Raw genomic sequence first — 27,390 nt, 5'->3', positions numbered from 1 at the left:
CTGACGGCCCCTGTAGGCACCTCTTGATTGACCTCTGCCTCTAGTGCGTCTGTTCCTGCCCCTCTGTGCTCTGGAGGTGTCTGGAAAGGACCAATTCTTTGTAGGCCAGTTTCTGCTGAACCTCGGAGGTTGGACCTGCAGGAATTCCTTTACTGTTTGCACAGATTTTGCTTTTTCTTCCACCTTCTTTAGAATCTCCTGTGCAGGGGAGCCAAATAAACTTTGTTTCTCCATTGGAGCATCGATGAGTTTAGCCTTGACATGGACTGGCAAAGATTGCTCCTTCAGCCAGGCATGCCTACGAATTACTGCCCCAGTCATAGCTGATCTAAATGAAGCCTCCAGTGCATCATAGCCACATTTTAAAAAATGATTACTGACCTGCTGAGAGTTGTGTACCAAATCCTGAAGGGATTTACAGTCTAAAGGTTCAGGAGCAGAGAGCTTTTTATTCAGCTGATCTAACAAAAATTCTTGGTACAGTATCATATGGAATTGACAGTTTAATGCCCTGGCAGAAAGAGAAGCAGATGTATATACCTTTTTTCCCCATCTCTCTAATGCTCTAGACTCTCTTTCAGAGGGTAGGGGATTCTTGGCAGTAGCAGCTGCAACCCCTTTAGGGCCCTGAGAAATAGTTTCTGGGTCTGCAGCATGGGCTTTATACAGGTGGAAATGAGAATCCGGGACCTTGTAATATCTGTCAGGTTTGGCAGGGGCCGGGGGAAGGGAATCAGGTGCAGTACTGACATCATTGTACACATCATCAGTTACGGTCAGAACAGGAGGTATGGCTAAGGGCCTATGCTGGGGCAAATGTAAAAAGGTCCTTAATCTTTTTCTAGAATCAGAGAAATCCTGACCCTGCCATTGAAAGTGTTCCCTCATGGAGTGTAAAGTCTCCCCAAAGGAAAATTCTTCTGGTGGGGAGGCCGAAGGAATAGAATCTTCTGCATCTGAATCCTCATAAGGCGAGTAGGGCCCTTCCTGATGGTCTGACAAATCAGATCCATCCGAGAATAATCTGAGGAGAGAGGTTCAGAGGGATCAGTCCTGGGCCTTTTGTCTGGAGGAGGTTGGGAGGCCTTGTCTGGGTGAGGTTGGGAACCCCTAATTAAGGAAATGAGGTCCTCAGCAAGACTGAGGATCTGAGAACTGGAGGAAGGCCTCTGTGAAGTAGATTTGGCAGGCAAAGTTTTTGAAAGTTTGGCAGCTTTTGCCCTGGAGAAGGCCTTAATAGACATAGAAGCTGGGGGCCTAGCTGCCCCACGTGCAGGAGTGGAAATCTCCAAAGGTATGGTGTCGGACAATTCTTGAGCACTAGCTTCGGTAGGGAGTTCTGAAGCCGACTCGGCCGGGGCCTCTCTGGCCTCGGTGATTGGAGGTATGGTTTCGGTAGTAGCAATAACCGAGGACTCTGTTTCAGCTGAAACCGAGACACTTGCGGTAGGCCTAGCCGTGGTTTCAGCCGAAACCGCGGGCCGCGAGTGTCGGTCCTTTTCCTTGCGTTTTTTGACCATATGCGAAGTCGGAGTCTCCGACGGCATTTTATAAGCAAAAGCGGTTCCAAAAAATTCCTCTGCAAACTCCGACCGACGTCTAAGAGTCCGTCGGTTGAAGGAGGCACAGGCTAAACAAGCGGATACGTCTTGGTCTGGGCCTAAGCAAGGAAGGCAGTAAGAATGGAAATCCTTATGAGGTATTTGTTTCCCACAAGTTAAACAATTATTTACTTTGTCTGACATCGGCTGAGGCAAGAAAGAGTCCCCAATGGGGTACTTAGCTTTTTTCGAAGTCTTCGGTAGCTGAAATTTCTGGATCTGACCTACCGGCACTTGCGAACAGCTTCTGCTTCGGGCACCGTGCAGCAAGAAAGACTGAGGAAAATGGCGTCGGCTGATGCCTTTATACCCCAGAAGCTCTGACGTCGGGGAAAGTGCGACATCAGCCGAGGCCAGACCCAGACTTTGGAATCCGGCCGACCGAAGGGCTGCCTGAGGCAGGACAACCCATATGTTATGACTGCAGATGCATCCTTGAAGGACATCCGAAATATTTAGAGGCACAAATGTACAGACGACGGATAGTGCGCTGATTAAATAAAGCACAAAACCGACAGCAAGGTACGTTGTGGTCAGGGCCTAGGGAAGGAATACAGTACGAATGAAAATCTTTGAGGCATTTGCTTTCCACAAGTAATGCAATTAACTTTTACTGACATCAGTAAGGAGCAAGAAAACATTTCCCCAACGGGGTACTTAGCTTTAAGTTGAAGACTTCACCGGCACTTGCGAACTGCTTCTGCTTCGGGCACCATACAGCAAGAAAGACTGATTTAATGGCATTGGCTGCATGTTTTATACCCCTGACGTCATGGAAGAAGGGACAGCAACCGACACAGGACCCAAGACTTTGTTAATCAGGCCGACTGAGGGCAACCTGCCAGAAAATTACCCAAATGTAATGACTGAAACAGTGAAACACGAAAAACATCTATAGGAATCAGAGGAGGTTAGAAAGGACTGGGAAGAGAGTCTAGATAAGCAATTCAAAAAGAAAGAATGGAAGGATATACGTATGGCTCTCAAATATACAAAAAAGCCTACAATATTTAAAATTTTGCTTAAGTGTTTGCATAGGTATTTATATACCTCAGACAGACCGGCTTCTTTGGTTCTGTTAACTGAGCCACCTAAAAGGATTGTGACATCGGAACAGAGGGCTCTCGGTTCCGACACAACTGTTGCTTCTGCAGCTCCAACAGTGTACACGGAGTGGGCAGAAGTGTCTAGCAGGAGACACTCCCCGGAAGTGGAACCGGATTTTTGAGATCGCCCATGTTGTATCGAGGCAGATCTCCTTCCTTATCCACCTGTTCCTCCAGGAGTTTATCTGAGGAGGACATGGAGCGGGTGGTGAAGAGAAACACCAGCCCTGGCAAAGTTTTTGTTGTCTCCAGACCTGAAGGTCTCAGAGCAGTCCATACCTTCATGCCTGGCTGCGATTTCTCCTCAGACCACTTTAGCATCTTTGAAGCCTGAGAGCTCAGATTCTATAGTTGTAGAACTGTAGGCATAGAGAGCTCCGTTGGAATCTTCTGTGGCGACTGCTTAAAGCTTCCTCGGCTCCATCGGAAGCAGAGGAGTCTAGGAGATGATGCTCGCCAGTCTGGTCTGGGGGGGGGGGGGGTCGGTGCGGACTGTCGTCCGACCAGACTCTTCCTCTCAGTGCCTCAGCTAGGCGGAGTTAGTCTCCCACGTCAGCTTTCAGAGCCGCCTACCTTGCCTCAGAGTCGTCCCTCTGTTGCTTTGGAACAGAGGGTCACTTTGGAGTGGGGTAGGAAGGCTTTCAAGCTGATGGAGAAGCCGCTGTCACCTCAGACCACCCTACCATCATATCCAGTCTCTCGTCCCTCCCATCATATCCAGTCTCTCGTCCCTCCCAGGTGCCAGTGATAATCTCTTAACCTCTGCCTCCCCGTAGCCGTAGAGACTTGGACTCCCTATTGGCAGCGTTGTCTCTTCTGATCCCTCCCAGAGTACCCCTCTGAGATGGTCCTTCAGAAGAGACTGTGCAAGAGGAAGCACATAGACTCCCCAGAATATGAAACTTCTGATACTGACTTGCATGAGTACGAAGGGTCCCCCTGAGGATACATCCTTTGCCAAGATCCTGGAAATCTTGAAGCAGAGGGGTGACTGGCAGCCCATCAACCCTTCGGAGGACGAATCAGTATACCTGGAGGCTTTTCGGTCTTGTCCTTACACCTCCTGGGTTACTCCTCCTTATGACAAACTGCTAGGGGTCATATCTCGTAAGGAATGGACATCGCCTGATACAGTGGAACCTGTTCCGAGGAGGGCCAATAAGTTGATTACCTCTCCCTCTGATAAAGGATTTTTGACAAGGGGTGTCCCTGTAGATGCCACGGTGGTGGCAACGGCCACCAAGAAGGAACTCTTGAGACCTCTTCATCCGTTAATCCTCCTAACAGAGAGGATAGGATTATGGACAGATATGGAAAGTGTACCTTCTCTTCAGCAGCCTTTACCCTAGGGTCGCTGAACTACCTTACCCATTTTACGAGACTTCAAAGGGATCTCCTACAAGAGCTAGGAGATTTTCTTCAGGGTACAGCAGCTCTCCACCCTCACCTCCATTGCAAACTCCTCCATGAGGCTGATTTCTTAGGCAGCGGAAGGAGCGAGTAGGGCGGCAGCAAGAAGAATTCCCCTCAGTAGACATTTCTGGATGCGCCTTTGCAATTTTGCCGAACCCTTTAGGTCTTCCCTCGCCAATGCCCCGTTTGATGGTTCATCCCTTTTTGGACCACCAAAGGTGAAAGATACTTTAACCAGGTGCAAGCAGGATAGGAAAAACCAGGTGCAAGCAGGATAGGAAAACCTTATTTGCTGTGCAAGTCCGTTTTTCTGCCCAGTCTAGACCTTATCCCAAAGGTCAAAAAAGGGCAGAAAAATGTGGTCCCGCAAGTCCCAAAAGGTTTCTTCTGATGCACGTGGTGACTCCTCCCCCAGGGGCAGAGGGGGAAGTTATAATGGAAGATGCCAACCTCGCGGCAGAGGGTGTCTGCAATACTAGGGTGATAAGAGACAGAAAGACGGGCCCTTCCAGTGCTCCTGAAAGGAGGCCCATCTGCTTTTCTCTGGAGGCAGTCGGGGGTCAATTTACCCAAACACATGGCAAGAAATTTCCTCGAGACAAATGGCTACAAACAATAATATCCAGAGGTTACTACATACCCTTTTCTACCTCTCCACCAAAATTCGGTCCTTACCGGATGTCCCACCCAGTCAAAAGGACCAGGCAACACAAGAGGTAATCACATTGCTAAGGGAAAAAAAAAAGAGGTCCCCCACAGACCAGATAGGATCAGGGACTTGCTCAAGATTCTTTTTAGTTCCAAAAACGACAGGGGACTGGAGAGCCATTCTCAGCAAACTAAACAAATCAGTGCAGAAGTCAAAATTCCAGATGGTAAAACTGCAATCAATCTTCCCGTTTAACAGGAAAGACAATTGGATGTGCTCAATAGATCTCCAGGATGCGTACTACCATATAAAGATGGACAGGCGATCCAGGAGGCACTTGCGCATTCGGCCAGGAGCCAGTCATTACCAATTTCGAACCCTGCCCTTTGGTCTCACTACAGCTCCCAGAGTGTTCACCAAATGCATGGCAGTGGTCACGGCTCTCCTGAGGAGTCAGGGATTCCAGGTGTTTCCATATTTAGATGACCGGCTCCTCACTGCCACCACCGGGCATCTTCTACTTCAAACGAGGGATGAAACAGTCACTTTGTGCCAGACTAGGCATCACAATAAACTTAAAAAAACCTGCCTTGTCGCCATCTCAGCATATTACATTCTTAGGCGCAGATCTGGATTCAAAAACCATGACAGCAAGACTTACCCAGACAGAATTCAGTCCCTTCACCGGCAAATCAAAATTTTGATGGCAAAGAGAAGAGTTCAAGCCAGATTTGCGTTGTAAGTTCTGGGTACCATGGCAGCAGCTATTCTCCTAGTCCTGCTAACGCATCTACCCATGAGAATTCTACAATGGTTATTCTTTGCCCAGTGGTCAATACAGGACCTTCCTCTGTCACACCAGATCATCATCATGGAGTCATGCAAAAAAGATCTTTGGTGGCTGCAGACAGACTAAGTGTATCAGAGCCATCCCTTTGTTTTTCCTCAACCGAACGTAGTACTGACCACAGACGCTTCCCAGATCGGGTGGGGGGCATTATCTGGGAATGACAGTTCAAGGACTATGGCAAGATCATGAAAGCCACTTGCACATAAATTTTCTGGAGATGAGAGCAGTGCTTTATGCGTTGCAAGCATTTCAAGACTTTTCCCATGGGAACGGTTGCAATTCAGGCAGAATGTCACTAATGTGGTATATAAACAAACAGGGAGGAACCAAATCTTACCCACTATGTCAGGAGGCACAACGAGTTTGGCAATGGATGATCGCTTCACAAGGTTTTCTGATAGCCACGCACATCCTGGGAAAATCCAACATGATGGCGGACAAGATCAGCAGAGCTATTCTGATTCCACATGAGTGTTCCCTGAAACCAGAGCTTGCGGAAGTGATCTTCCAGAAATGGGGCCAGCCTTGCTGCGACCTATTCGTTACGTCCATGAATACCAAATGCAGCAACTTTACTCTCATTTCCCCTCCGGGGAAGTCACCAAGGGATGCACTGGTTCATGATTGGCCCCCTGGGATTACTCTATGCCCTTCCCCCCTTTCCTCTAATCCCCAAAGTCATTCAGAAGGCCTGACTGTTGAAAAGAACTATGATCCTTATTGCTCCTTACTGGCCTTGTCAAGTTTGGTTCCCCTTTCTCTGGACCCATCTGCTGGAGGAACCTTGAATTCTGGATCCAATTCCAGACAACCTGACCCATTCTTCAGGGGAGTTCCATCTGTCCAAACCCAGAAGTTGACAGCATGGCTGCTCCAATCCCACACATAGCTAGGTGCTGCCCCTTTTCCCCTGCAGTGAATATTATTCTCATTTCTTCCCATAAACCATCCACGAGAAATTTATACTCCAGTAAGTGGAAAAGATTTTCATGCTGGGTTGCGAAACAGAACACAGCCTTTTACAGCTTCCATATCTATAATTTTAGACTTTCTTACTGAACTTTTGAAGAAGCAGCTGTTGCAGCTACAATTAGGGTTCAACTGGCAGCCATTTCTAATTTCTATACTGGAGAAATGGGAGTACAGATTATGTCTCAAAGGTTAAGGCCTTCCTCAAAAGGTACCTTCTTACTCAATCCCCCAATCAGAGAACCCCCAAGCCCCTTGGGACCTAAATTTCGTGCTAACGTTGCTAATTTTATCACCCTCTGAGCCTGCATCATCTTGTCATTTGAAGTTTTTGTCTTGGAAGACTCTCTTTTTAGTAGCCACAACCTCTGCCAGAAGGGTATTGGAGTTACAAGCTCTCTCTACTCATCCTCTGTATATCAGTTTTCACAAGGATAGGATCTCCTTGAGAACTAATCCCCCTTTCCTTCCTAAAGTCTGTTCAGAGAATAATTCTCCATTGAATTGCCAGTCTTTTTTCCGAACTATAGCAAGGCAGAATAGAAGTTGCACCAGCTGGATATTCAGACAATTATGTTTTTACCTGCACAGGACAAAAGATTTCAGGAAATCTGACCAGCTTTTTGTGTCCTTTTCGGACAAAAAGAAAGGACCATCAGTTTCCAAGGTAACCTTATCCAAGTGGCTTACTGACTGCATTTCTTTCTGCTACAATAAGCAGGGTAAGCATCTACCAGGGAAGGTAAGAGGATATTCCACTATAGCAGTCTCAACATCCTCTACCTTTCAAGCTAGGACTTCTTATTGATTCTATCTGTGCAGCCGCAACTTGGGTGAGACCTCATACTTTTACCACTCACTACAAAGTAGATATGGCCTCCCGGAACAGGTCCGCCTTTGGATCCACTGTAGTAGAAAGTCTCTTTGACTGAGCCACCATAGGATAAAGGTGCTAGGGACGCTGTCCCAAACAGCAACGGCGAGATAGGACAACATAACATTAAGTTATGTACTCACCATAATGTTCTGTTTGTTGTCCATCTCTCCTATATTCTTGCATCACACCCTCCTTCTCCTATCCTGTATTCCTGGAGGAACTGGTGGATAACTGTATACTATGCACATAGTTTGATGGTTTGGAGTCTCTGTTCCTGTCCTTATACGATATTAAATATATATGTATATATATATATATATATATATATATATATATATATATATATATATATATATATATATATATATATATATATCTTTTGTATATACATTGACAAAATTGCTGTGATTGTCTTTTGCTTGCAAACAAGATCTGGAGATTTGGCCCAGAGCATCATGGGATAGGGAGTTAGCCTCTAGCCAGTGAAAGCTCTCAAGCTTTAGTATTTGGCCAAGTAGGAGCAGAGAATGGCTCCAAACCCAAACAGCAAGAATATAGGTGAGATGGACAACAAACATAGAACGTTATGGCGAGTACATAACTTCTTATAACAGATTCAAAAATTGAGAGACCTGTACCTTACCCATCTTAAAATTGGTAACAGTTCCACTTACAACAGTTAATGAGGCACCTACAAAGGGGAAAAGCACTATGGAAATGGATACAGTATTCGAGGGCAGGAAGCAAAAGAATGCCAATCACGACATAGAAAGGATAAATAAGAATAAGTACACCCAATGAGAGCTAACAACTGACTCGCATAATGAGGCCTAGTAAGTCAGTTAGCCAGCATATGCTCAGCTGCCACCATGAGGATGAGCTTCTTGTACCAAGTGAGTTACCCAAAGGAATAATATGATGGGCAGCAGGAGCAACTGTGTGGTCAGATTGTTCAGTTCATGGTCCTGACAGTTTAGAGAGAAATGCACTGATTTAGTTACAAAAAATGGGGAATAAACTGCTGGTTTAAACATTAGTAAAATGAAAAAAGGCTTCCACCACAACGAAAAGTTCACTGAGAAATTCTGTTAAAATGTAGGCTTCAATAAAACGAAGAAATAAAAAGCACAAATTGTGCTATTCAGGTTGCAGGTCAAACAGGATAAGCGCTTTCAGTCAAAAAACCCTCTTCAGATCCTAGTGTGTACACCTGACTTACTGCTGTTAAATAAAGATCCTTAATTGCTCAACCAATCACATACAGCAATCAGATGCACGCCTTCCTTAAGCCTCCATTTCATTTCTTAATTAGGCTTCTCTCTTACAAAATAGGTTTAATTGGAACTACTCTGTTGAGCCCTGGAAATAAATTAGCTCTGAGGTTCATGATCCATTTGTTTTCTTCCTTTTCAGTTTTGTTGACAATGTCTCCTCCACAAAGGTTAGTAGTCACATTTGAGATAACCATGAAGCTAAATGAATGCCCTGGATTTTCATACACATGTCCATATAGGACATTGGTTACCACTTTATTCTTGATGTCTAACAGATGGCGAAGTATCCATTCCTTAAACTTTCTATTGGTCTTTCCTAAATAATAGGCTTGGCACAAATTACAAGTGCCAACGTATATAACATTCTTGGTGTTGCAGTTAGCAAAACCAGAGTACTTATAGCATTTGTTAGTTACCGGATGAACAAAACTGTTGGAACATTTAATGTGGCTGCAAGCTTTGCAAAAGCCACATTTCCAAGTTCCTAACCTATTTCTTCCTTCTGTACTCTGCTCGTTAGGTATTCCATCATAGTTGCACAATAAATCCTTTAAGTTCTTCTTGTTTTTATAACCAAACTTGGGCGTTTCCCCTACAATTCTCTTAATTTTATTGTCAGCAGTTAAGACTGGCCAAAATTTCTTGATGGTTTCACGGACATCAAAGGAGTCAGTGCTGTAGGTCATCATGCATCTGAGACTGTTGCTGTTCCCACCTTTCTTCACATCACTCTGCTTCTGTTTCGAGTAGTATGGTTGCCTTTTGTTGTATCGAATGTACATTACTTTGCCTTTACTCATGACTAATTGTTTTTCATTATAGCCTCTTGAAGCAAAATTCTGTAATAGTTTGTCTTGTTCCTGCAGAAAATCATCATAGTCAGTACAGAGCTTGGATATCCTAGTCACTTGATTTTCAACAATATTCTGAAAAACATGTCTCGGGTGCATGCTATTGTAGTATAGCATATGGTTCCTCCAGTCAGGTTTCCTGAATATAGTGGTGCCGATTCCTTTGCTTTTATTCACTGAAATTCTCATGTCTAAGAACTCAATCTCATTTGCTGATGTTTTCACTTCGAATCTTAGAAAGCTAGTCGTACTTGTTAAATAGTTGACAAAATCATTTAGGCGTTGCATACTGCCCTTCCATAGGAATATAACATCATCCACAAATCTATTGTAAAAGATGATGCATTCCTTCCATTCATTTTTCGTATCCATTTCCCACTGCCTTTCCCATTCAGCTAGGACTATATTGGCATAGCTGTTTGCACAGGGGGTGCCCATGGCTACCCCCCATTTCTGCCAATAGTAGCTCTCATCATAGAGGAACACATTGCTCTCCAGGACCAATTCCAGGAAGCTGCATACTAGGTTCACATCCATGTTTACTTCAAAATGAGAGGCAAAGTCCCTTACTGCTTCTATTTCTATATCGTTGGGTATGCAAGTGAATAATATTGTGCAACTATGATGGAATACCTAACAAGCAGAGTACAGAAGGAAGAAATAGGTTAGGAACTTGGAAATGTGGCTTTTGCAAAGCTTGCAGCCACATTAAATGTTCCAACAGTTTTGTTCATCCGGTAACTAACAAATGCTATAAGTACTCTGGTTTTGCCAACTGCAACACCAAGAATGTTATATACGTTGGCACTTGTAATTTGTGCCAAGCCTATTATGTAGGAAAGACCAATAGAAAGTTTAAGGAACGGATACTTCGCCATCTGTTAGACATCAAGAATAAAGTGGTAACCAATGCCCTATATGGACATGTGTATGAAAATCCAGGGCATTCATTTAGCTTCATGGTTATCTCAAATGTGACTACTAACCTTCGTGGAGGAGACATTGTCAACAAAGCTGAAAAGGAAGAAAGCAAATGGATCATGTAACTCAGAGCTAATTTATTTCCAGGGCTCAACAGAGTAGTTCCAATTAAACCTATTTTGAAAGAGAGAAGCCTAATTAAGAAATGAAATGGAGGCTTAAGGAAGGCGTGCATCTGATTGCTGTAGGTGATTGGTTGAGCAATTAAGGATCGTTATTTAACAGCAGTAAGTCAGGTCTACACACTAGGATCTGAAGAAGGTTTTTTTTAACTGAAAGCGCTTATCCTGTTTGACCTGCAACCTGAATAGCACAATTTGTGCTTTTCATTTCTTCATTTTATTAAAGCCTACATTTTAACAGAATTTCTCAGTGAACTTTTCGTTGTAGTGGAAGCCTTTTTTTCATTTTACTATTTTTGCCTATTAAGGCTTCCTCTGGAGGTGGTTTTTGGTTTGGTTGTTTGTGCTAGTTTAAACATAATCAGACATTCCAGTCGACATTCACAGGCCTGTGTCAAAAAGGAGCGCGGACAAGAAAAAAATAGTGACAGACTAACCAACTTAGCATTCAAATGGTATTCAAGATACAGTTTTTTGAGAGACTTGGAGTAGATAATATAGTCGTGCAACCTCGAGCATTATCATACAAATATACAAAACTGTCTCTGCCTACCACCTGTGGACTGGGATTTGCTTGTCTACATAAAACATACACTTTTCGGTACTTGCGTATTATCGCAACCACATTTTCGTGCTAATGCTGGTTGCTTCTCCTTGTGTCAACTGGGACCAATGACGTATGAAGAAACCTCAGAGAAATTATTTCTGTAATGTGTTCTGGTTTTCAGGAAGGTTTCTCACTGAAACGGCTGAAGAAATAAGGTTTGAGAAACAGGTTTCCCCATTTACTGCCAGCATCTCATGATGTCAGTTAAGCAAGTCCCCCACTCCATTTAAAACGCGTTCCTTTTTCACAGCCTTTGCCCTGAGAACAGAAAGCCATCAGAAAAGAGAAGCAAAGCAGTACCCTGTCCAACTTCTTACAAAGTAATCGGGAAGGATACACTGCTAAAATACTCTTTTGTGGGATCTTGGTGGTGGGTTTGTAAAAACAATTAAGGGTTTTCAAATGTGAGGATTTGTGCCTGGCGTGCTCGAAAGTAGCTAATCCATTGGAAGTGTGTGTGTGTGTGTGTGTGTGTGTGTGTGTGTGTGTGTGTGTGTGTGTGTGTGTGTGTGTCTAAACATCGTACGCTATAACTTGCCCACACTCCTTTCTGGCCAACGTACGTATATACCCGCAGCCACTGTGATGATCACTGAATTCAATGCTTGACGTCTTTCAAGCACGCTAGCTGCAAATCCTCAAATTTGAACCCTTAAACATTTTACAAACACACCAACATCCCAGAAGAGTTTTTAACAGTCTACCCTTCCTGATTACACTCCGTTTTTGTTGTTTGAGTAAAAGACAAGAAAGTCCACCATGTCGGAAAATGTGGTTGCGATAATACGCAAGTACCCACTTTTCATTTAAGTATGATTTGATTAATAACTGGTTTGGAAGGACTGTACTTAGTGTAATGTCTAATGTTCAGACCTGTGACTCATTTACTGTGCAACATTTTATTCTAACATGAAAACAAAGTTACATAGTTAGCTCTTTTACAGTACAAAACATATCAAATGTTTTTAGGTTCATAGATTAGTACTAGGTTAACTGCCCTTGCAAGCCATTTTAAGCCTAGCCAATTTTCCCTTGTGAGAGTCAAACCCTGCACCTTGTGTTTGTAAGGCAAACACCTTAACCATTAGGCCACCCTCCATTACCTTTTGCATTTTTCCTTTACTACATTATTTATCACTCATTCCTTCTCCCAAGAGAGATAGGACAGCAGCTAAAATGAGATCTTTGACTGCAGTACACTTTGCAGATTGTGTACTGTGGCAATGAAGTGAAATTCAGACTGTTCCCCTTACTCTATATGAAAAATTAATTCTGAAACACCAATTTACAATTACAAAGCATAATGTTCTACAGAGTCTGATTATCAAGGTGTTCTGTTTTTACTGCCTAGGTGTTCTGTTTTTACTGCCTACTGTTTGGGTTTTAATGATCTGCTAACTCATTTTATTCTTTTGCGTGTCATGGTCTTTTCATTTTTTGTAAACAGTGCTTACAGCTGAAACTGACCATTCAAGTAAAATATATACATTTGCAACAACACTTTTAATGACAAAAGTTTTACTTTGACACCCGTGTATTAAACTCCATAATGCAAACTTTAAAATTCTAATCTAAACCGAAAAGCATTATCCCCCTTCAGTCAGTTTGAACTCCTCATATCCCAAACAGCATGTAAGCAACAACATAAAAAAGTGCAATTGGCCCTCCAAGCAAAAATTATACTGTTAAAATTAAATTGACCCACAGGCAATAAAAAGAATAAACACGGTGTTCAATACTTGATACTACTACATACTGAGAGGACATTTTTTTTATGTACAAAGCTCGTTTCTCATCAAGCATCTTTAAAGGTTGTATCACAAGGACTCCTGCCACTACTACAACAAAAGTTAAACCGGTACAAGAGCAATACTAGGGGAGCAATGACAGGGAACATAAAACATCTAGTAATATTCACCTGTAAGAAAACATACTTTAAACTTCTTGCCAACTTTAGGTGTACTTAATAGTGCCTATCCCCCAAACCAAGAAGAGCCATATATGATAATCCTGGTGTATATTTAATATGTACCCATCCAATCAAAGACTAGATATAAAGGCAAGCAATGTTATATTTTGATTGACCTTTAATGGTATCTTATTCCATAGGCTGAAATAAACGGAGTTAAGAACCTATTCCCTTCAGGGAAATTTGTTAGTACAGGTTTGTGTCCCTAGCAGAGGTGCTTGTACAGCCAACAGTTTTACAAAGAAATAGGAGATTAAAAGCACTGTCTCTTTCATGGCTTGAAAAGCAAGACACAGATCACCTTGGAGTGGCTGGCAGGCTACTGAGTTTAAGGAAAACTGTGCTAACATATCAGGATAGTTGAAGGATGTAAAACCTTTAATTTTTGGGGGGGTTAAATCTTTGGGACTTTTTCAGTCGAGTGGTAAGCTTAGCTTTGTAAATACCAAAGGGAGCATTTGATGATGGGCCTCAGAAGGAAGATATTCCCTATGAAATTTACTGGGGCCAGACTGAAGACTATGTTGCAAATATGAATGGGGGCGATCTACTTAAGTACCCAGGTTTCTTATGACCTTATCTGTTTGAAGAAGAGATCACTTATAACATATGAGGTGGAAGAGTTTTGGGTTTTTTTGCCAAAAGTTAGTATGTTGCCCTTTTTTGCATTTGGGTCGAGACAACTTGCAGTACACCAGGCATGGGCACAGTCCAGCCCTTTTTGGAGCAGTTTATTATCAGTGGATAACAGTACACAGCTTGCAGTCATCAGTAAACTTGGTCAACCACACTTCAAAATGTTATCAGCCTGGGGACTGTCTGCAAAATAAATGGCAAACAAGAAAAGGCCAGTCATTGATCCTTGTGGTACCCACCTAGTTACAATTTTACATTCCAAAAGGGTACCAGCAACTTTCACTACTTTGAATCTATTGGATAGATAGTTTGAAATTCAGTGGACAATACAGAGGTTTATTTTAAATTTAACTTTTTTAATACCAGCAAGGTAGATGCATGTCAAAAGTCTTGGCCAAGTCAAGATAAGCAGTGTGCACAGAATGTCCACTATTCACAGCCTATGTAACTTTTTCAAAGAAGTTTCAGTAGTCAGGACTTGCCCTTTAAAAATCCAAACTGAGTGGGGTCTAGACAAGTTAAGTTGCCCATGTCTCCACAAATAAATTCTGCTAGGATATGTTATATGTAAGATCAGTAAAGATGATGCCCCATACCTGGGTCTACACAGAGGTACTGTTGTGTAGAAGAGACACTAACTGTTCTCTAAGCATCAGGGACAAACTCTATGGACAGACAGACTGAACAGCTCAAGTAGAGGATTGGAAAGCACATACTTGGCACTGATGAAACCGCAGCTTGTTATGTTATTTGGTCTCACAGAAACATTCATTTGTAGACTGACAGGCATTCTAAAACTTGTTCTAATGTGATTTTTCAGAGTATGCTTTCAGGTATAGTAGGGCACAACAATATGGACAAGTGGGGTAAAGTTAGCACCGACACTGTCTAATATACTGCTTATACCATTGGGAGTTGGAACACATATTATTGATATTATTATGAATGACAAGTTAAAATCATGGAGCTTCTAAGCTTTTTAACCAGAATCCAGAGTACCTGTAGTTTCCTTAATTCAGAACAGAAGAAGAAACATTGTGTAGTTCTAAAACTAATAACTAAACTCAGACAATCCTCATCCCTTTGCAAACAGTTAGCAGAAATAATACTGAAACACACAATTAATTTTTTTCCACTTAATTCTTTAATCTTAGTGACGGACAATGAAGAATGAATGGTGATAGAGGTGCACCAACATTGGTCACGAAAGTTGGTTGACAGAGGTAACTCCTAATGAATTCTCTAAACCATGCAGATTTATACCTGCCTAAAGTCTCTGCTTCCAAGATGTCGGTTTTCTTCTCTTCTCTTTACCCTAACAGTTGGAAGCCTCAGACAGTAATAGAACCTTTCCTGCACAATGTGTGTAAAGTAATAAAGGCTAGGTTACCCACCGTAGGATTTTTTAGACTCCATCTCCTGGCATAACTGCCAGAAATGATAGAAATCTTCTGGCATTACAAAACCATACAGTCTCTCGACTTCTTCTCGTACATCTTCAGGTACATCTGCCTTTTCTTGCTTTCCTTTCTTCTCAGCACTTTCACTCAGATGAACACACTACATTAAGAACAAGGAAAATTGAGTTACTCCCTCTTCTACCAAGACCCTGTCTTTTCCTCAGCTCATATAGTCAACTAAATAAACTGAAGCATTACTAAATATTTGGAAGTGAGTATTGGTTATGTTTTATGCAAGTTAGACAGCACTTTAGTACTTATGATTGAAATGAAAAATATACAGCTAACTCATAGATTTGTGATGCAATTCAACTTTATCTCAAATTGCCTGTCAGCTTACTTAATTTTTTTTAAGCAATTATCACTTGAGACAGAGGTACATTTGCATTAACAAAATAAGCAAGCATCTTACATTTCTTTAGTTTACATATAGTATAAATTCCATATACTTTTTCTTTATAACAACAACTCTCATTTAGTCCAGCATTACACAGGTCGATCAATTCTTGCTTCCCCTTATAATTGTCTATTACATCTACACTGTATGTTTACTTACTCTCTATATAATTGTTTTGTAAGCAATTAACTTATTATTTTATAATAAATATGCAGATTAATCCTCCTCTTAACCAACATTTTGCATGTATAGTTCACACAAACTCCAGTTATATGTAAATTGTTTTTTCCCTTTTCTAAAGGCACCATTTCCAGTTATTTTACAATATTCAGCAGTTCAAATATAGTTGGTTTAGATTTTGATTTCCATTTCCCAGTAACATCTTAGAAATTCATATCTTGTGTTCTAGCTCAAAAGAATTATTTCCTTAGTTCAAACCATTTGCCCCACCCCCACAATTTTGAGGAGAACACTGTACAGAATTTTTAAAATCTACCAGCTCATTACACTCCTAAAAGACATTTTCCCAGTTAACTATTTTCCTCAGGTAGATAGCAAATGTTGGAGGTGTGATGGGCAACAAAGTCAGTCTACTTCGGTACAAAAATACCTATGCAAATACTTCAAGTCAAAATCCTAAACCTTCAGGACTTTGTTGCATTCTTGTTAGACACACGTTTTCCCATTGTTCTCTTGTAAATTGCTTTTCCAGTCTCTCTTCCCAATCTTTTCTACCTCCATTGACTGTTTCTAACAGTTTCTCGTACAAATGCCCTATTAAATTTTCCCCTATATCACAGCAACTTCTGTTCTGGATTCAACTAAAATCTCTGCCAGAAGAGGTCTTTCACTTTGGACCCCCCATCCCTTTCTCTCTGCCTACACTCCATATCAATTGCTGATAGGAAGGCAGTCTAACTTGCAGTTCATAGGTAGGTACTAGGCTATCGGCCCAAGGGCCTACGTAAGCCTAGCCAGCAAGGTACCATAGCTTACGCCACCCAAGAAATTATTTTCCTGTGCCACTGTCCAGCAGAGACACAGAAGTGATCCCCGGGATGTATTTCCCATGTCCCATCCACTCAAGATTTTTCTTGAAGAGCGCTAATGGAGAACTTTGCTTGACCATCTTCTTGGACCAATCCCACTCTAGTACCTTTCCCTGTCTACTTATTTGCTTGCAATACCTTGCCAGTTCTCTCTAGTAAATTCCAGCCCCTTCCTGCCTATTTTCTGTACTCCTACTTGCAGTCATCACTACTGCAAAAAAGTACAGTTTTGTACCTACCATAAATGTAGATGTTCGCATGTATACCCTGCTGCAGTCATCACACTTGGGTTATCTTGCAGTCAGGCGGTCCCGCAGTCTGCCCAAATTCCAAAGTCTTGGTCCGGCGTCGGTTGCTGTCGCTTCTTCCCTGACATCAGCACGCCAGGGGTATATGAGAGGCATCCAACGCCATTTTCTTCAGTTTTTCTTGCCCCAGATGTCAGGTGCCCCCCCAAATGGTGGTCAGTAGATAGTACCAATAATAAAAAGTGTAGCATAAACAAAAAATCCCTCCAGCTATAAGCAAATACACCACAAAGGTTGTAACAGATTTTAAGGTATAGAAAGGTCTTAGTTAGGTCAGAGGGGATGGAGGGTGGGTAACCTGGACTGCAGCAGGGTATACACTCGAACATCTACATTTATGGTAGGTACAAAACTGTACTATGTTCATCGTGTTACCCCGCTGCAGTCATCACACTTGGGTAGAATCCCAAAGCTAAGGATGGGAGGTGGAGTCAAACAGGGTTAGAGGAGGCTAGAAGGCCCTGCAAAACTGCAGTGGCGAAGCCAGCTCTAGTCTTAAGAGTAAAGTGGTAATGTTTAGTGAAGGTGTGTACTGAACTCCAAGTTGCAGCTTCCAGAATATCCTTGGTTGGCACCCCCCTGAGGAAGGCTGTAGATGTAGCTGCTGCCCTGGTAGAGTGGGGCCTTATGCTACCAGGAACTGGTTTTCCATGGTGGGTGTAGCAAAAACGTATGCAATGTCCTATCCATTTGGAAATGGTCTGTTTTGAGATGGCCTTTCCTTGTGATGCTGTAGCATAGGATACAAAAAGCTGGTCAGATTTTCTGAAAACCTTAGTTTTATCCAAGTAGTAACGTAGCTGCCTGTGAATGTCCAAGGAATGTAGGATCCGTGTTGTAGGGAGCTGAAATAGCTGAGGCGTGGATTTTAATAGATGAAAAAGAAAGCCCTTTGTGTAACATCTCACAGAATCTGAGGTATGTCAGGCTGAAGGGTATTATGGCCTTCAGCTTGGTTCTTCTTTGTTCTGTGGATTTGGAAAGAAGGTGGGTAAATGGATGGTTTGATTTAGAGCCACACTGGATACCACCTTAGGCATAAAGGAGGATTAGTTTGTAGAGAAACTCTTGTCTTGATGAAAGATGAGGAAAGGCTCTACTGCCATTAGTGTCTGAAGCTCTGAAACTCTTCTCGCTGAAGTAATTGCTAGCAGCAGGGTAGTCTTCCATGATATAAACTTTAAGTCAGCTGAGAAAGCTGGCTCAAAAGGAGATAGCGTACGTTTTTCCAGAACAAAGTTGAGGTCCCAAGTAGGTCTTGGTGCTCTCCTGGGAGGCCTAATGTTTTTGGTCACTCTGAGAAACTGCCTTAGGAGTGTATGTGAAAATAAGGGAGGATCCATGTTGTAGGGAGCTGAAATAGCTGAGGCGTAGATTTTAATAGATGAAAAAGAAAGCCCTTTGTGTAACATCTCACAGAATCTGAGGTATGTCAGGCTGAAGGGTATTATGGCCTTTAGCTTGGTTCCAGGCGCAAAACCTTTTCCATTTGTCTGAGTAAGCTTTCCTAGTGCTGGGCCTCCTGGCCTCCAGAATAACATCCATAACAGCTTGTGAGAGAGGAGCTGGCTGGTTGCCGAGGTGATTTGCCATGCAGCCAAGTTTAAGGTTTTGAGCTGGCTATGTAGAATCCAATTTCTTGCTGTGTGAGCAGATGGGTAATGTGGTAGAATCCATGGTGTGCCCTGGGCCATATTCCTTAATAGTGGATACCAGTGCTGGCGTGGCCAGTCTGGGGCAATGCGTATAATTCGGGGTCTCTCCATCCTGACTTTCAGCAGCACCTTTGTGAGAAGGGGTAATGGAGGAAAGGCATATACTGTCAGCGTTTTCCAACTGAATGAGAGTGCGTCCACTTTCCAAAAGCTTGATGGTGAAAAGTCCTTGTGCAAAATTTTGTTAGTTGACAGACCTGTTTGCCAGCCCCCAAAACTATGTCTGGGTGCCCCCATTTTTTAGTTATCATTGCAAATACTTGTGGATCCAGTTTCCACTAATGGGGATCCATGATGTTTCTGCTTAGGTCATCTGCCAATGTGTTCTTTTTTCCTGGCAGGAATTGAGCTTGTAATTGAACTTGGTAAGCCAGTGCTGTGTTCCTCAAGGTCATTGTTTGCCTGCATAGAGGGTAGGAGTGTGTACCCCCTTGCTTATGTACCACATTACTGTGGTGTTGTCTGTCCTTATGATAAGCTGTCCTGGATGTAAGAGGTGCTTGAAGGCTGCCAGAGCATTTTGCACAGCTAGCAATTCTTTTTGATTGATGTGCAGATTCCTTTGATCTGCAGTCCATATGCCTTGAATGCACCGTCCTGCCATGTGTGCCCCCCAGGCATAGTCAGATGCATCTGTTGTCATAGTTTGCCTGGCTGGGGGTAAGGTGAAAGGCTGACCCTTGTTGAGATGACATGCCTGTGAAATTACAATGGTACCTAAAAAGCGTACGGACTCAACACAGCCACAGCTTGGAACTCCTGTTGAAGGCAGGGAATGAGAGGTATCATTGTTTCCAAGCTGTGGCTGTGTTGAGTCCATACGCTTTTTAGGTACCATTGTAATTTCCTCTTATGCAGTTTTGCAAATGGTATTAGTAGTATGCAAGATGCCATGAAGCCCAAGGCCTGCAGAATTTTTCTTGCAGGGAGTTGGGTCTTTGTTGCCATTGTTCTGAAGTACTGAGTTAATTGTAGTTGTTTGTCTGGCATCAGATAAGCCATCTGGGCCGTTGTATTCAAGCTGGCACCCAAGAATGTCATATTTTGTGAGGGCACTAGTTTTGATTTCTTTTCGTTTACTGTGTACCCTAAGCAATTTAGAAGATGTTTTACAAAAGCCAGGTGTTGTAAGAGAATGTCCTTGCTTTCTGCTTGGATGAGGCAGTCGTCCAGGTATGGGTATATTTGAATTCCTCTTTGTCTGCAGTATGCAATTACTGGTGCCAGGCATTTTGTGAAGACCCTGGGCGCAGTAGAAGCCAAAGAGCAGTGCAGAGAATTGGTAATGGGTTGAACCTGCAATGAAACGGAGGTATCTTCTGCAATTTTGTCTGATAGGGACATGCAGGTATGCCTCCTTGAGGTCCAACGTTACTAGCCAAGCTTTCTTGCCCAACATGGGAAGAAGCTGCTGTAGTGTTAGCATCTTGAATTTGGGTACTTGCAAGAAGGTGTTTAAAATTGAAAGGTCCAGAATGGGTCTCCAAGCAGTAAAATCCTTGGCCTTGCTCCTGTGTTGGTACCAGTTGAATGGCTCTCATGTCCATGAGAGCTATAATTTGTTTTTGTGCCTCTGCCCATTGGTTTTGTGGCAGGTTTGCATTCCTTTTATCCTTGGCAAGGTGTGGAAATGGAATCTGTATCCTTGTGAGATAATGTCTAGGACCCATTTGTCCTTTGTGACGATGCGCCAGTTGTCTGCAAAAAGTGCTAATTTTCCACCAAAGGGAGCTGCCAAGAGAGTTTTGCTTGGCAGTTTGAGGCTTAAGTCATTGTGTTTGCCATTTTCTTTAAAACCTCCTCTGCTTTAACCCCAAATAAGACATCCTGCTGTAAGGGTGCATCTAGTAACTTTGCTTTAACATGATCAGGCAGAGATTGTTCCTTTAACCAAGCATGCCTACGTATAACAGACCCAGTAAAGCTGCTCTAGAGAAAGCTTCCAAGGCATCAAAACCACATTGTAAAGTATGTTTGCCCACTTGTTCAACTGCATGCAACAGATCCTGCATTTCCTTGAATTCAAACTGTTGAGGGTGCATGCCCATCTTTTGTTTTATTTGAGACATTAGGAATTGCTGGTATTTAAGCATGTGAAATTGGCAATTTTGTGCTCTCATAGCTAGAGTAGCTGAGGTGTAAACCTTCTTCCCCCACCTATCTAGTGCTCTAGAGTCCCTTTCAGAGGGTACAGGATTTTTAGCCATAGAAGCCTTAACCCCTTTGGGACCCTGGGAGATTGTCTCTGGATCAGCAACAGGGCTTTTGTATAGGAATTTGTGAGAGTCAGGCACTCTACAGTATCTATCTGGTTTGGCTGGAGCAGGAGGCAGAGAGTCTGGATTTAGACTAGATTCTAAGGAAACATCATTCACAATGTCTAAAACTGTGGGGATAGCAAGTGGTCTGTGCTGGGGGAGTAAAAGAAACTCGTGGAGCCTTTTCTTTGAGTCTGAGTAGTCCTGACCTTCCCAGTGGAAATGTTCCCTCATGGTATACAAGGTTTCCCCAAAGAAATAATCTTCAGGGGGAGAAGCTGAGGGAATGGAGTCTTCAGCATCAGAATCTTCATAAGGGGGAAAGGAGCAATCCTGTTCCTCAGAGGAGCCTGAGGAAACAGACACTTGATCAGAGGAGGCATAATCCTCCTCTTGTCTAGGCCTTTTGTCAGGGGGGAGGTTGGGAACACCTGATCAAAGAAATCAAATTTTCAGCCATTTTAAGCATCTGTTTCTTAGGCATAGGGCCTTGACCTGGAGACTGAAGTGTGGTCTTTTTTGGTTTTAGAGGAGTCTTAAGCTTAGCATAAGATTTTATGGTGAGAGTAGTCCATCTGAAGACACCTTCAGAAACTGAAGGTGTTTCTACAGCACCGGCTACTCCTTCTGCAATGTCGGTAGGGCCTAAAGAAAATGGCTGCGTCGGCCTAAAACTCTCTGCTGGAGAATCCGAAGCGGTCTGGGGATCCAATTCAGCGGTAGCCAGGGGCTGCGTAGGCACCTCACTGAAAACCGGAGAACTGGCGACCGGCCCAGCCGAGGCCTCGGAGTCTGGCTTGGATCTAGGCTGCCTTTCTTTATCTTTGTGTTTTTTATGCACGCCGGTAGTCGGTTGCTCCAACGGCATAGTGTAATTAAATTTCCTACCGAAGTAGTGTTGTGCAAAATCAAAGCATCGCTTTATAGTTCGCTTACTGAACCTAGCACAAAACCAACAACCAGTGACGTCGTGGTCTGGGCCTAGGCAAGGTATACAAAAAGAACTAAAGTCCTTATGAGGTATTTGCTTCCCACAAGAAATGCAATTGTTAACTTTTTTTGACATCGGACTGAGGCATGAAAAGGTTCCCCAACGGGGTACTTAGCTTTGAAGACTTCGGACTGAAACTCTATTCGAAAATCTCAGGTGTCGGCCGACTGGCACTTGCGAACTGCTTCTGCTTCGGGCACCGCGTGGCAAGAAAGACTAAAGAAAATGGCGTCAGATGCTCCTCATATTCCTGGCGCACTGAAGTAAGGGAAGAAGCGACAACAACAGATGCCGGACCAAGTCTTTGGAATTCGGGCAGACTGCGGGACCACCTGACAGCAGGATAACCCAAGTGTGATGACTACAGCAGGGTAACACGATGAACATCTTCCAGTGCTGGCTTAGTTCTTAGATTACTTTGTGCAACTTTATGACTAACAATTTGTATGGGAGAAAAATACTTCCAAATCCCGCTGAAGGTGAAGACGACAAATAATAAAGCAGCAACAAGTGGAGACTTCAGAGCACCACCACGGCAACTGGATTATTCAGATTCCAAATAAACGACCAAACACATAAAAGTAAGTGTTTATTGAAAGACAAACACTTAAAAACAAACTGTGTGTGAAAAATTCCACTCCCTCCTTACTTCTTTTAACTCCTCCGAAGTTTCATCATCATCCCTTCTCACTTTTGAGTTACAACCTTCTGTTTGTGTTATGTATAGCAGTCTTAACTGCATAGCTCTAAAATATCCCTTTAAAATCAGGTAACCTTAAATCATCTTGTTGTAATGGGAGGATCAGCATATATCATTTAAACGTCTGTCCTCTTTACCTCCTAGATAAATTATTTCAACTCTATTAAAAATACTGTCCCCAACTTATATGGTTGATATAAATATACCTGCCCTATTATACAAAACTGAAGGGACTACACATTAGAAATATACCTGCCCTATTACACAAAACTGAAGGGACTACACATTTTTACTCTTTGCATCTTACTATCCCATAAACAAGAGCTTCAAATCTCAGATTTGAATAAAATGTTTCACAACACCTCTTTCTCACCCCAGTCCTCTTCAGGATTAAGTACAAAATAATACTATCTGCAAATAAAGCAAACTTTTCTTGATTATCATACCAATTATATCCTTAAATTTCTGAGTCCCCTATTTTCCTAGCTAATGACCAACTATAAAGCAAATAAAGGGAGAAAGAGGAAAGCTATGCCTGCTTCCTCTATATTGCATCAGGGAATACAAAAGCTTCCTCTGTCCTACTCACAATATCCCAGCTTACTCTGTCAGATGCATTATTTGCATTAAGATCCACCAACTGCAGCAATATTTTCTTACATTCCGCTTCCATCTGGATCACTGCCTTATTAATGTTGTCAAATGTTTGCCTCCCCACCACAAAACCACATTGAGCCACATCTATCAATTTTGACAATCCCTTTGGCATTCTTTCTGCTAATATAAACACTTTATAACCATGGTTTTTAATAAATAGGAAATGGGTCTCTATGAAGCCGGGTCTGACTTTTTTTTTACCCTCTTCAGGAAATACTGCCACCACAGCTTTCTTCCAAGATACTGGTGCTTCCCCTTACTTTTAAAAGACAACTATGGGATAACAGACTGTTTATTCTCCCAGATGTGTTTTTTTTCCCCTATCGATCACACCACTGAAAATGATTAAAGGCAAGCAGAAGCATTTTTCTCATTTTGCACGACTCCCATAACACATATACAAACTAGCCATCTTACTTAAAAGCTCTATCTCACGGTCAGGATTCTACGATAAGTCGCCCATCATTCTACTACACTTCAGAGTTGAAGATCCCTCCACATTTTTTTTAACTGGGAAATGTCCTGTGTACAATTTATGCACGTCCTCTTGCAATCCTGCCCTTCTAGTTTACATAACACCCTCATCCAGGAGCAGGAACTTCTTTTTAAATTATCTGTTTCTGGTACTGTTTATTTTGCTGAAGGAGTGTCTAACCAGCATTGCTATAAAACATGCAAGTGGAGAACTGCATTTTTTTTTGGGGGGGGGTGTAAGTTTTGCCATTTTTGAGATGAAATAATTTTATTACATTCTTTTCCTGTACAAACTGTAAAAAAGACATTAACAGTGTAAATAGTTGTAAACACACTTTAGGGAAGTATAAGTATACTATTTCTGTGCCCTTGCCTTGTTCTATGAAAGCAGCTATAGGCTGCCAAGAGAGGATCATGCCTCATCAGAATCAGCAGCTGCCTGGTAGGGACTCCACTGAGAAAGGCTGTAGAGGTAGATGCAGCCCCGGTGGAATGTGATCTTATCTCCTGTGGGGTAGGTTTTCCATGGTGCTTATAGTAGAAATTAATGCAATGGGCTATCCATTTAGAAATGGTTTGCTTTGAAATGGCTTCCATCTGCCCCTGTAGCAAAGCCAACTAGAAGCTGTTCAGATTTTCTGAGAGGCTTAGTCCTGTCCAAATAAAATCTAAGTTGTCTGTGCACGTCAGTGCAGTATTCATTCTTTCTTTTGTGGATTCGGGAAAAGGGTAGGCAAATGAATGGACTGATTTAGGGCCACAATAGACACCACCTTGGTCATAAAGGAAGGACCGTTCCTGAAGGAAACCCTGTCTGCATGGAAGACAATGAAGGGCTCCACTGCCATGAGGGCCTGTATTTCAGCCACTCTTTTTGCTGAAGTGATGGCTAGAAAGAAGGCTGTTTTCCAAGAAAGGAATTTCAACTCTGCAGTTGCAGTTGATTCAAATGGAGAGAGAGTGAGCTTTTCCAATATAAAGTTAGGGTCCCAGGCTGGAGTAGGGGCTCACCTGGGGGGCCTTACATTTTTAGCCCCTCTGAGGATTTGCTTTAGCAGGGGGTGAGAGAAGAGGGGTAGTTCAGTATTATAACGTGCTAAAATGGCAGAGGCATGAATTTTAATTGACGAGAAGGATAGGCCCTTGTGGAGCATTTTCTGTTAAGTACTGAAGAACATGAGGTAAGCTGGGCAATATTGTGCCCATCCCCCAAGTCTGGCTCCAGGAACAGTATCTTTTCTACTTCAGCACAGGATTTTCTAGTACTAGGCCTCCTTGCTTCCAGAATGACATCTAGCACCTGCTTACTGAGGGATGCTATTGGAGAGCTCAGGTAAATCAGCCAGGCTGCAAGGTTCAGGGTTTGAAGCTGAGGGTGCAGAATCTGGCCCGCCTGCTGGGACAGCAGGGAAGGGGGGTGAGGTAGGTGCCATGGCTCCAGCAGTATCATACTGCGCAAGAGGGGGTACCAGTGCTGGCGAGGCCAGTCTGGTGCAATTAGCATTGTCCTTGGCTTGTCCTGTTTGATCTTTAGCAGAACCTTCGAGAGGAGAGGCAGAGGGGGAAAAGGCATAAACAGAGAGGCTTTCCCAGGTAAAGGACAATGCATCCACTTTCCAAGCTTGACTGTGGGAAGTCCTTGTGCAGAATTTGCCCAATTGGTAGTTCTGAGGGGAGGCAAACAGGTCTATCTCTGGAGTCCCCCATTTGTTCCTCAAGAGGTTGAATAATTTTGGTTTCAGTTTCCATTCGTGCGGGTCCATGAGATTTCTGCTTAGGTAGTCAGCCAGTGAATTTAGCTTGCGTGACGGGAACTGAGCTTGTAGGTGCACTTGGTAACTCAAGACTGTGTTCCACAGAGCCATGGCCAATACGAGTGGGTCCCCCCCGCTTGTTTATGTACCACATAACTTTGGTGTTGTCTGTCCTTACCCATAATTGTCCTGGAAGGATGTGGTCTTTGAAGGCTGTCAGGGAATTCTGTACAGCTAACATTTCTTTTGGTTGATATGCAGGTGTATCTGACTCTGGTTCCATTTGCCCAGAATGTAATGCCCTGCCAAGTGAGCCCCCCATGCATAGTCTGATGCATCTGTTGTTAGGGTGGCACGGGGTAGAGTGAAAGGGAGCCCCTTGTTGTGGTAGCAGGCTTCTGCCCACCAAAGGAACTTTGTCTTTATACAAGGACTGATAGGAATCATTGATTCCAGGTCCTGTGAATGTTGACACCATAGGCTTTTTAGATACCATTGTAGTTTCCTCATATGCAGTCTTGCATATGGAATTAGTAAAATGCAAGAGGCCATGACCCCTAGGGCTTGCAAAATTTTCCTTGCAGATAGCTGGGTTTTTGTGGCCAGTAGTTTGAAGTACGTTGTCAAATAAACTTGTTTCTCTGGAGTGAAGTAAGCCATCTGGGAAGTTGTTTTCAAGCTTGCTTGCTCCCAAGAATATAATCTGTTGGCAGGGTACTAGCGGAGATTTCTTTTCGTTTGTGTACCCCAGTGAGGTCAGAAGTTTATTTACGAATGCCAGATGTTTTAATAGCAAGTCCTGGCTTTCTGCCTGAATCAAGACAATCGTCCAGATATGGGTATATTTGAATATTTCTCTGCCTGCAAAATGCAATAGCTGGAGCTAGACACTGAATACCCTGGGCGCAGTAGATAATTCAAAGGGAAGTGCAGAGAACTAGGTATTTCCTACAAGATTCCCTTATTGGAATGTGCAGGTAAGCTTCCTTTAAGTCTAAGGTTGCCAACCAGGCATCTTTACCTAGCATAGGAAGCAGCTGCTGAAGTGTTAGCATTTTGAATTTTGGGATTACCAAAAAGGTGTTTAGAATAGAGAGGTCCAGGATAGGATGCCAGGTGCTGCCTTTTCTGGGTACCAAGAAAAGTCTTGAATAAAAAACTTGTCCCCTTTCTTCTGCTGGGATAGGTTGAACAGCCTGGATACTTAGAAGAGAGAGAACCTACTGTTGAGCCTCTGCCCACTGATTTGTGGGTAGGTCTGGCCAATCGTTTGGGGTTGGTAGGGTGTGGAAGTGGAATCTGTATCCTTGGAAAACTATAGTTAAAACCCATTTGCCCTGGGTAACTAGTTCCCAGTTTTTTGCATGCAGGGTGAGCTTTCCTCCTAAGGGAGCAGGCAGTTGAGCAGGGCTTGGAAGGGTTAAGGTTAAGTCACTGTGACATTTTTCTGTAGGTGGGTGTCTTACTACTTCCTGCTTTGGAAGTGGGAGCCCCCCACTGCTTAGGCCTGTGCGTAGCCCGAGACTGTAACCTAGGTGGTCTGCTGTTCCTGGGTTTGGACTGAGAAGGTCTAGAAGAGACTGGAAAGGACCAATTCTTTGAAGGCCAATGCCTACTAAACCTGGGAGGCTGTACTTGCAGGAAATCTTTTACAGTTTGCATAGATTTAGCTTTTCCCTCCATCTTTTTGAGGACTTCTTCTGCTTTGTTGCCAAACAGGCG

General features: G+C 43.0%; 1 protein-coding gene across 1 annotated transcript in view; it reads right to left on the bottom strand.

The window, feature by feature from the left end:
- Positions 1 to 27,390, bottom strand: part of LOC122794282 (histone PARylation factor 1) — a gene marked incomplete in the record, with an annotated part of 658,055 nt that overhangs the window by 571,046 nt on the left and 59,619 nt on the right. Inside the window, 1 exon segment of the mRNA XM_044062558.1 lies at positions 15,300 to 15,465. Coding sequence (XP_043918493.1) covers positions 15,300 to 15,465 — 166 coding nt within the window.

This window comes from Protopterus annectens, chromosome 2.part1 (genome assembly GCF_019279795.1).
Source record: "Protopterus annectens isolate FY-2018-M chromosome 2.part1, PAN1.0, whole genome shotgun sequence".
In the NCBI taxonomy this organism is placed as follows: Eukaryota; Metazoa; Chordata; order Ceratodontiformes; family Protopteridae; genus Protopterus; species Protopterus annectens.
The sequence above is the reverse complement of the archived record's forward strand: the minus strand, read 5'-3'. Positions and strand labels throughout refer to the sequence as shown.